Below are 11,234 nucleotides of genomic sequence, written 5' to 3' on the forward strand. Positions count from 1 at the left end.
CTAAAATATCACAGATTAAAAACTTCCCTGAACAGGGCTGCCTTAAGATGTCTTCTGAATGTCAGGTAGTTATTTATCGCTTTGACATCTGATGGGAGGGCATTCCACAGGGCAGGCGCCACTACCGAGAAGGCCCTCTGCCTGGTTCCCTGTAGCTTTGCTTCTCGCAATGAGGGAACCGCCAGAAGGCCCTCGGCGCTGGACCTCAGCGTCCGGGCAGAACGATGGGGGTGGAGACGCTCCTTCAGGTATACTGGGCCGAGGCCGTTTAGGGCTTTAAAGGTCAACACCAGCACTTTGAATTGTGCTCGGAAACGTACTGGGAGCCAATGTAGGTCTTTCAAGACCGGTGTTATGTGGTCTCGGCGGCCGCCCCCAGTCACCAGTCTAGCTGCCGCATTCTGGATTAGTTGTAGTTTCCGAGTCACCCTCAAAGGTAGCCCCACGTAGATCGCATTGCAGTAGTCCAAGTGGGAGATAATCAGAGCATGCACCACTCTGGCGAGACAGTCCGCGGGCAGGTAGGGTCTCAGCCTGCGTACCAGGTGGAGTTGGTAGACAGCTGCCCTGGATACAGAATTGACCTGCGCCTCCATGGACAGCTGTGAGTCCAAAATGACTCCCAGGCTGCGCACCTGGTCCTTCAGGGGCACAGTTACCCTATTCAGGACCAAGGAGTCCTCCATACCAGCCCGCCCCCTGTCCCCCAAAAACAGTACTTCTGTCTTGTCAGGATTCAACCTCAATCCATTAGCCACCATCCATCCTCCAACCGCCTCCAGGCACTCACCTTCACCGCCTTCACTGGTTCTGATTTGAAAGAGAGGTAGAGCTGGGTATCATCTGCATATTGATGGACACCCAGTCCAAACCCCCTGATGATCTCTCCCAGCGGCTTCATATAGATGTTAAAAAGCATGGGGGAGAGGACGGAACCCTGAGGCACCCCACAAGTGAGGGCCCAGGGGTCTGAACACTCATCCCCCACCACCACTTTCTGAACACGGCCCAGGAGGAAGGAGCGAAACCACTGTATAACAGTGCCCCTGGCTCCCAGCCCCTCTAGACGGTCCAGAAGGATGTTATGGTCGATTGTATCAAAGGCCGCTGAGAGATCCAGCAGAACTAGGAAACAACTCTCACCTTTGTCCCTAGCTCGCCGGAGATCATCAACCAGCGCGACCAAGGCAGTTTCAGGCCCATGATGAGGCCTGAATCCCGATTGGAAGGGATCCAAATGGTCCGCATCCTCCAGGCGTGCCTGGAGTTGTTCAGCAACCACGCGCTCAGTCACCTTGCCCAAGAATGGAAGATTTGAGACTGGGCGATAGTTGGCCATACTGGCCGGGTCTAAAGATGGTTTTTTAAGAAGCGGTTTAATGACCGCCTCTTTCAGCAGATCTGGGAATGTTCCCTCACAGAGGGAAGCATTCACCACCCCGCAGAGCCCATCGCCCAGCCCTTCCCGGCTTGCTTTTATTAGCCAGGATGGGCAAGGATCCAGGAGACAGGTGGTTGGTTTCACGCGTCCAAGCAGCCTGTCCACATCCTCGGGGGTAACGGATTGAAATTGATTCCATGCAACTTGACCAGATAGAGCTCTAGCACTCTCCCGCCCCAGCCCTGCTCCCACGGTGGTGTCTAGCTCCTTCTGAATATGAGTGATTTTATCTGCAAAAAACTTTGCAAAATCGTTGCAGGAGATCTTGGGGTCTTTACAAGGCCCCGGTGGTAAAGGTGGTTCCGTTAAATTACGAACCACCTGAAAGAGTCTCCTGCTACTATTTTCTGCAGATGCAATAGAGGCGGTGAAGAAAGTCTTCTTCGCCGTCGCTATCGCCACTTGGTAGGCTCGACGATGAGCTCTAACCTGTGTCCGGTCAGATTCAGAGTGAGTTTTTTGCCACCGACGCTCTAGCCGTCTCAGCGATTGTTTCATCGCCCTCAGCTCCGAAGAAAACCATGGAGCTGTCCGGGCTCCATGCAATCGGAGAGGGCGCTTCGGAGCCAGACAGTCGATAGCCCTGGTTAACTCCGCATTCCAGCGGGCCACCAGGGAATCAGCTGAAAGGCCATCAACATGGGATAAAGCATCCCCTACCACTCTCTGGAAACCATTTGGATCCATTAAGTGGCGGGGGCGGACCATCCGAATTGGTCCCACCTCCCTGCAGAGGGGAAGGGTCGCGGAGAAGTCCAGTTGCACCAGGAAGTGATCTGACCATCTTGCTTGCTGGTTCCCCACTGGACTAGATGGGCCATTGGCCTGATCAGCAGGCTTTTCTTGTGTTCTTAGATGCTTGGGAAAGGCTAGAGGGGATAAGGGTTGATGAGTGCTTTTTCTTTGAACACATGAAGCCAACTTTCATGGAGTCAGACCACTGGTCCATCCAGCCCAGTGCTGCCTATTCTGACTAGCTGTGGCTCTCCAAGGCCTTGATAAGTCTTAACCCTGCTGTCATTAAGATCCCCCAACTGGATTATTTGAAGAGGTACCTAATCCACCAAGTCCTCTTGTGGGATAAGACCATCCAGCTCTTGATTCTATCATTCTGTCCTGCTCATTGTCACCTTTTGACAAGTTAACCCAGCTTGGGAGAGGAGGATTGCTAGGGAATCCTTAGCTGCAGTCCTTAGCATACTTGTTAGGAAAGAAATCTCAATCGAACTTTCCTAACAAGTTCTGAAGGCCAAACTACACAGATTGCAGCCCTCCAGGCCCCTCTAGACGACCTGTTTGTTCAGCATTCATCCCAATATATTTGCAGAAAGCTTATGTGCAGGTTAGGTTATGTCTGGTCTTTGTTTTTTTAAGATCATCATTATATTTTATTTTCCAAATAAATCATAATCCATAGAATTTACATAAATCATGAATTGCCAGAATAAATGTCTCTGGAGCCGGTTATATCCCAAATTCATGTGGCAATGATTTACAAAACATGTATATCTCTCACCAAAATTTGCATTATAGCCAGTTATATTATATCCAGTCTTTATTGAGCATTTGTTCTTATTTGTTTGTAAGTCAGGTTTACGACAATGAACATTCTTCTGTAAGAACACAAGTTCTCACAGTGGCCAACCAAATGCCTGTGGACAGTCTGCAAGCTGGACATTAGTGCAACAGTATTCTACCCACCAGATATTGCCTCTGACATAGGTGTCCTGATCTGCTTGTCACTTACCATTACAGTAGTACCTTGGTTCTCGAATTTAATCCGTTCTGGGAGTCCGTTCGACTCCCGAAACCATTTGAAAACCAAGGCACAACTTCCGATTGGCTGCAGGAGCTTCCTGCACTCAATCTGAAGTCGCGTTGCACATTCGGCTTCTGAAAAATGTTCGCAAACTGGAACACTTGCTTCTGGGTTTGCGGCATTCGGGAGCCGATTTATTTGACAACTAAACCCTTCGGGAACCAAGGTACCACTGTATTCATTCACCCCACACTTTTCAATTCATTTCCCCATAATTTCCAAAACTCAAAAAGCCTGTGTGTTGTTTAAAAAAGTGGTTTTGTTTCACTAGGGAAATGGAGCACCTTAATCCACTTTAAATGTGGAAACTTAAATTTTGAATACATGCGTGAATTCCTCCAGCAAAATACTGATAGTCTGAAGAAGCTTTTATGTATCTTTTAACACTGGTATAACAGGGTCTCTGGATCTGAAACGTACTTTACAGATTAGAGCTGAGAAGAAACAATATTAAATTTGAATGCCTGTTGGAGCAACTATGGTAGGTGTTTTCTTTTTGGAGATTTTAGTAATGCTGTTTGTATTGTATTGTTTTATTACATGTTTACTGGCTGGTTTTCTGTAAGCAGTGTTGATTATATATTTTACAGAAAAGGCATGATAAAATTAAATTACAGTTTTGAGGAATGTAAAAATGAGTGTACACGCCAATTCTTTTTATATGGACTTTGAAAAATAAACCTGTGGACTTTGATGTTTTTATTATAGATTTTATTTTTTATTATTACTGTATACTGCTTTGTGCATTCTGAAAGAAACGTAGTATATTGTGCAGTGCTTTTTTTCTAAAAAAATGTTTAGGGATACTCTCATTTTGACTCAAGAAAATCACCATTTTATAGTTCACAATGGGAAAAATGAATACAGTAAATGTACAAAAGTACAAAGATTCACTAATTATCTAGGGGTATGAGTACCCCTGCATACCCCCAGAAAATAGCACTGATATTGTATATATTTTAATAATCCACTGTGTGATTCCTTGGACGTTCCATTGACGCATGTAGCTGAAAGTCAAGGCAATATGCCTTTCACATGTATGTACAATTGGTATATTTTGTTCATTTGGTAATTTTTTGGGCCAAATCATAGTGGCTACATTACTTGTACTGTAAAAGGTGCTAATAGCCCTACCAGGACAAATTTAAAAGTGGCACTTGTGACACAAGAATATAGGAAATCTCAGGTTACGTTTTTGAGCCCTTGGCACACTGTCTTCTCCAAATCCGGTTTAATTACGTGGGAGCTGAGATGGGAAGAAGGTTATTTATTTACACGTGGATGATGCTGAGAGGAATTTTTAGAAGCATGGCTGTAGAGAAGCTGATTCTTACTGATTTTTCAGACAATGAGGAAAAGGATGTTTGGAAACAAGACTATCCACCTATAGCACTGGATGAGGCCAGAAGTAAATAATATTCAAAGGCTTTTAAGGATTTCAGTAACTATTTATTTAACATGGGAAGGGAACGGATTGTCTTTCCCTGAGAAATCTTTAGAAGGGTTCCAGACCAGATTTGGATAAGGTTGCTCAGCTGCCATCTCATTGGGTGTCCTTAGGCAGGTCAGTGCCTTTCACCATCTCCTATTTTGCAGGGTTATTGAGACCAAAACATCAACTTGAGTTGTTCTTAAGTGTGCAAATGACATGGATAGACACTATGCAAGGAGGTTCCCAGACCTCCCCACTCACATACATTATCCTCACCGAACCAGGAGAATTGGCACCAAACCACTGGACACTCGCTTGGTTCTTGCCCATCATCATTCTCCAACTAAGGTTGGTTTTCATTGACAGCTTAAAATGTTCTTGCATGCTTGTTTTGACCTATTTTTTCTCCAAACTAAAAGTGAATACTTCAAGCTGCTTGAACTTGTGTGCAGAGCGTGTTTCCTACCATGCAGAGCATTTACTGTACTTAGTGTGTTTGTTTTTAATGCTGCTGCTTTACATTCAGTGCCTCAGTAATCATTACAATGGGGGTGGGGAACCTGGGGCTCTCTAGATGCGGTTGGACTGCGACTCCATCTCCTCAGGCCATTGGCCCTGTTGACTGGGGCTACTGGGAGCTGGGGTCCAACAACATACGGAGGGCTATATCCATGTATTGCAGATTGAGAGATGAGGCGGAGAAAGAGGAGCTTGCTTGAGCGTGAATGGCTGTTTGAGTACCTTGCTATAAAGCCAGTTCTTATGAATGCAGTCCTACTGCATCCTCTTCTCACAATGGCCAACCAGATGCCCATGGGAAACCTGCAAGCAGGACATCAGCACAACAGCACACTGCCTACCTGTGATTCCCAGCAGCTGGGATTCCGAGACATACCGGCTCTGAAGGTGGAGGTAGAACATAGCCATTGTGTGGCTTGTTGATATCCTTATCCTCCTTGAATTTGTCTTCTCTTTTAAAGCCATCCATTTTAAAGCCTAATCCTCTTTTTGAAGCTAATGGCACCATAAGCTGCAGTGGCTTCCTCTGCCTTTCAATTAGGAGAGAACCACAGCTCCTCTGCCAGAAAGTAAAATTTAAGAAATCCATAGAGGTTGGCTTGCATGCTTTGTTTGAGCTACTTGATGTCTCATAAGGCATCAAGGGAGGGACTGGAGGTCAGCGGTTTGAACACTGTGTGAAACAGGATGCTAGACTAGGTTATGGTTACCCGATGTACCCGTTTTCCAGGGACAGTCCCTGGATTCACAAATCTGTCCCCAGACAAATTCGGTCCCCGGAATGTCCCCAGATTTCATTTAATGTCCCCGGATTTATATTTTAAGTGTTGTGGATTTATTAGTAGGGAATGAATGTTGCGTGATTGGTTCAACGGCACAAGAAACATGATATGGGGACTTCTGGCGAGGCAAAATGGCGGGTGCCATGGCAATGAGCAGCTCCTGAAGCCAGCCAGAGCCAACTGCACTACCAGGCTGGCTACGGGCTGCTGAGACTGCTGCCTCCACTGCCGAGGGGGAACCGGGGACGCCCGGAGCGTCAACTGGGGCAACTGCTGACACACACACCCGTGACCTAAATTGAGCCGGGAGCAAGAGCGCCCGGCCACCCAGCCAACTGCCCAGCAGCTCTCCAGGGCCAGGAAAACCCCGGAGCCAACGTAGGGAGAAGGAGGAGAGGAGGAGGAGAAGGAACAGAGAGAAAGAGGAAGGAGAAAAAAGAGGGGAGCCCTGACCTTGCCATGATGCTGCCGCCGCTGAGGAAGAGAAGTAGGAGGGCACTGGGAGGGCAAGGACACATGGCCAAGCCCAGGCCCGACCCGAGCCTACTCCACGGTGGCTAGCGCTCCAAGAGAGCAGGCCGGGCCCAGAGGAAGGCCGTGCGACAGAGGAGACCACAGAATAGAAGATATTACTTCTTAATATTTTTTAAAATAACTTTTTTTCCTCTTTTTTTTAAAAAAGTGTCCCCAGATTCTTTGAAAAAAAATCTGGTAACCTTAGACTAGGTAGGCCTTTGGCTTAGTCTAGGTGGGTTCTTCCAGTGGCTTTGGGAGCAAGTCCTACGGTTCCACATCTATGGCTCATAGAGTGCCATTATAGCAGAGTGGCTAAGAGACTGATCTACAAATCAGGAAGATCCTGCTGTTTTGAAACTCCCTTCTGTAATAAACTCATTAGGTGGCTGTATAGGCAAGCCAATCTCTTACAGCTTCAGCTCCCACCTCCCTTTGCAACATATGAAGAATTGCAGGATTGTTGCAAGAATTATACCCAAATGATGCATGGCAAACCATTTTTCATGGAAATGATTGCTCCATTAGCCTAGGCCAGGGTGACCGTGTTTGGGAAATTGTAGCCCAAAGGCAGCATTTTAGGCATAAAGCAGGGGCGTGTTGACATAGTGGATTAGAGAATTAAAGGGTGCTTTGTATTTGAATAGACTATGCTGAATTCTAGGAACTGGAAGCATAAAAAAGACTTTTGAGCTCAGTCTTTACAGGTATCAAAGGATTATAAAGCTACTGAGCAAGATGCCACCTAGGTGGAGATTTGCTGCAGAAGAACATGGGAAGAGCCCTGGCCAATGACCTATCTAGCCCAGCTTCCTGTTATCACTGGCTGACCAGATGCCTATGGAAAGCCCAAAAGCAGGACCTGAGTGCATGACATGCCACCAGCAGAGTTGGCACACCTCCGAACTCTGCATTTATTGACCTAGAAATACCACCCTCTGGTTGCATACAGTAACTAAAGTGGATGAGAATCCCTGCTTTATCATTGGAATGCATTGGAAGTAATGAAAAGGTGCACTCTTTAGCAGCTTTGATTACTAGACCCCTTGGATGGCTGAAGAGTTCTCTAAGGAGCACCTGATCCATGATGGGTCAACTTGACTCTTCTGCCTTACTATGCAGTCTTATGAATAGCTGCTCAGAGGTAAGCCCTATTAAGTCTATTGAGACTTCCAGATAGGTGTGTATAGCGTTGCAACCTAAGGAAATAATATTCAAGTTATTCCAGCTGAGGGGGGGGGACACAGGACATCAGGTTAGGTGACAGCCCTGTGACTCCTGCAGAACTGCCAGCAGCACAACAGATAAAGCCTGTAGGTTTGCCTATCACTCTGGCAGAATGATCAAAACAGGATATGTTGACCCCAACCTGCAAAGCCAGACTCCAAAATTAAATCGGCTAGGAATTTTTGAAAGTTTCTTTTTTTAAAAAAAACCAACCCAAAACTTCTAAATATTATAGGAAAACAAAGTACAGCTTTACAATCCAAAGCAAAAATAGAAATGTGGTCAAAACAGATAAAATTACAAAGATGATACAAGAAAAAAAATTGACTTGTTATTTGAATCAAAGCCTGACCAAAATAATTATATGACAACAGATAACAAAATGTGTTGAAGACCACATGCGTTTCAACCCAATTGGTCGTCTTCAGTGGTCGGAAGATCATTATGGAGGTGACAGAGTGGGGGCATTGTTTTGTGATGCCATGGCATGCAGGGGGTGTGTCCCCTTGGCCTGATGGCGGGCTTTGGCGGTGTTTCAAGGTGGGGGTGCCTGCTCTTTCTGTGCCCTTGGGGGGGGGGAGTTAGTGGTGCATTTCCCCCTTCTTTTCCAAGCTGAGCATGCATAGGAGATGGCGGTCATTCAACGGGCAAAACAGTAACGTATTTCCCCACCACCCTTCGACAAAACTGGAACGCAGGATTGCTTCGTAAGTCTCCTTCCTAAGTGAAAGCATAGGGGAAATTAAGGCTGTCACTGGAGGGGTGTGGGGTGAGCTGATGTGCGCTGATGCCTGTGTATTTTTATGAGCTGGGGATTAAAAACCCTTCCCCTGTACGAAGACACACATGCACATCATTCCATTCATTTCTCTCTCTCTCTGGCTTCAGGACATTATGGAACTCTTTTCCTGCGCCGGGAGGAGCATTTGATGATGGGTACACCCCCCCTTCTCCCCCCTCCATACCTCTTTCCTGTTTTGATGGAGGGGGGGGTGTCCTGTTTTCCTTCTTTATTTTTCCAAAGTACCAAATAGCACTGGAAAAGGAATATCTCCCCCTACCCTCTTCCATGCTACCACCAATATAACAATATATATGTCTATTTATGACATATAACACATCACACCCTGTTCTTTGAGGATAATAAACATATCCCCCCCCCTAATTCGAGGAGGGTGGGAAACACCTTCAGCTCCCCCTCCTTTCCACCCACCACCCAACCCCATCTCTTATAACCCGCCTGTTTCCCCCAACTCACCATTCTCCTGTCCTTCACCTCTTCACGCAGCAGCCGCTGAGGAAAGGAAGCCTGCTGAACAAGAGTAAAAATAGACCCGGCAGTTACTCAGCGCCTGAGAACATGATGACATGACTCATGAGGTAAAATAAAGAGATGTGAAAATCAAAAGCCCATTGCATTCCCACCACCATCCATCCATCCTTGCATGTAGCGAACCCCACTTCACTCCAGGCCTGTCTTGCATCTCGGATCTAAGGAAGGAGGGGAAATAAATTGCTCTTGAATTTTGGAAATCGCCAAGCACTCAGGTAAATACTCGGGTAAAAGGGAACTAACAGGCTGCCTCCCCCCAAGCAGATTTTTGACCAGGCACCAGTTTGCATACGACATCTGATGGGGTCACTTTCCAGGGTTCTTCTCGCCCCCCCCCCCCACTTTTCAGGGGGTTCTTCAGGGTTTTCACCACCAGCTCGCAGGGATGCCTGTGCATTTGCTGGGGGCCCAGGATCGTTCATGGGTCTCACTTAGCCAGCACTGCATTCTGTGTTTCTGTTCTCCAGTGGGCATGGGGATGTCAGAAGAAGAAGAGTTTGGATTTGATATCCCGCTTTATCACTACCCTAAGCAGTCTCAAAGTAGCTAACAATCTCCTTTCCCTTCCTCCCCCACAGCAAACACTCTGTGAGGTGAGTGAGGCTGAGAGACTTCAGAGAAGTGTGACTGGCCCAAGGTCACCCAGCAGCTGCATGTGGAGGAACGGAGACGCGAACCTGGTTCACCAGATTACGAGTCTACCGCTCTTAACCACTATACCACACTGGCAACATGTACGGCCTCTGGTCCACGAAGGCTTTGCACTGCCTTTGTGTGCACTTCTGCAGGCTGAAGCACTCTCTGTTTGCACATCCCATGCAACATCCCATGTGGCTCATGTGCACATCCCATGTGCACATCCCATGTGGCTCATGCTGTAACAAGCCTTTTAGTGCTTCAAGTGTCACAACATGATTGATCTTGCTCCTTTAACTTTTAGCTCTCGCCACGTACTGGGGGTCAGCGTTGAATCGTTTAGGGCCAGTTTTATACATCATAATTGCCACCATTAAACCAAGGTAGTTTCAGCAGGGGGGCTGGCCATCAAGTGAGCCATTCATCTATATCAAACTGGGTGATTTTCAGCATCTCGTTATGAGCAAACATTGGGCCACGGGGGAAATCATCTAATTCATGTAATGAGCCATTGCACATCAACAGCTTGCTTGCTACGTAGAGCAGTTTCATGTGATTTTCATATGGTGGTCATAATGTGTAAGGTAAAAGGTAAAGGACCCCTGGATGATTAAGTCCAGTCAAAGGCGACTATGGGGTGCGGTGCTCATCTCGCTTTTCAGGCCGAGGGAGCCGGCATTTGCCACAGACAGATTTCTGGATCCTGTGGCCAGCATGACTAAACTGCTTGTGGTGCAACAGGACACCATGACGGAAACCAGATAGAATGGAAACACTGTTTCCCACAGCAGCGATACCTAATTATCTACTTGCACTGGTGTGCTTTCAAACTGCTAGGTCGGCAGGAGCTGGGACAGAGCAACAGGAGCTCACCCAGTCGTGGGGATTTGAACCGCCAAGCTTCTGATCAGCAAGCCCAAGAGGCTCAGTGGTTTAGACCACAGCAGCACACGCATCCCACATAATGTCTAAACCTGTGGTAAGAGGGAGGCTGGGGCACGGGGTGGGTGTCAGGCAGCAAAGGAAGAGCCCAGTTTGAGAGTGTTTGAACCGAGCTACACAGAACGGTGTGGTGCAGCTCTTGCTGAACTTTACCAGTATGGACTCAGTTGGGGATTGTTTGAATGCTTCCCCATATTTTAAAACTGGCAGGGAAGTACCCTTCCTGCAACAAATCAGTGTGATAGAAGGGGAAAGGTGCCCTCCCACAAATAAATGAAGGGCTTTTCATTTAAAGATATGGCCCCCTCACATCCTGGCAAATGAACCTCCAAAAGATCCATCCCATGGTTGTCTTGATCTTGCAGCTTGTCTGTTATAAGAGCAAAATCTGCTGCTCACCCACCAGGAAAGATGGTTTGCAAGTTTGTATGGGTCAGGCCAGATGCAGGTTCAGCACTTTCTACTATTGCAATAATTTCCCCTCTGTTTCCTATCGTGAGAAGCCAGGTAAGAACTGCCCTGGGTATTCTCCAGTGTTGGTATAATAGCTGCATATAAACTGGAGGGTGGGATATGCTGAAATTATGCTT

At 47.0% G+C, this 11,234-nt stretch overlaps 1 protein-coding gene across 4 annotated transcripts in view; it reads right to left on the minus strand.

Annotated features, from left to right (window-relative positions):
• PDGFB (platelet derived growth factor subunit B) overlaps positions 1 to 9,099 on the minus strand; it is a 45,292-nt gene extending 36,193 nt beyond the window's left edge. For 3 of the 4 annotated variants that reach the window (XM_081877681.1, XM_081877680.1, XM_081877679.1), the window contains exon 1: positions 8,992 to 9,099. Coding sequence is in view for 1 of the 4 variants with exons in the window: in XM_081877682.1 (XP_081733808.1) it covers positions 8,992 to 8,994 (3 nt within the window). In the remaining 3 variants the exon portion in view is untranslated. The remainder of the gene's footprint in view (positions 1 to 8,991) is intronic. The other variant, XM_081877682.1, reaches the window with a different exon arrangement.
• Positions 9,100 to 11,234: the final 2,135 nt, after the last annotated feature.

The sequence above is a fragment of the Podarcis erhardii genome (assembly GCF_964252035.2).
Source record: "Podarcis erhardii genome assembly, chromosome: 10".
NCBI classification, from domain to species: Eukaryota; Metazoa; Chordata; class Lepidosauria; order Squamata; family Lacertidae; genus Podarcis; species Podarcis erhardii.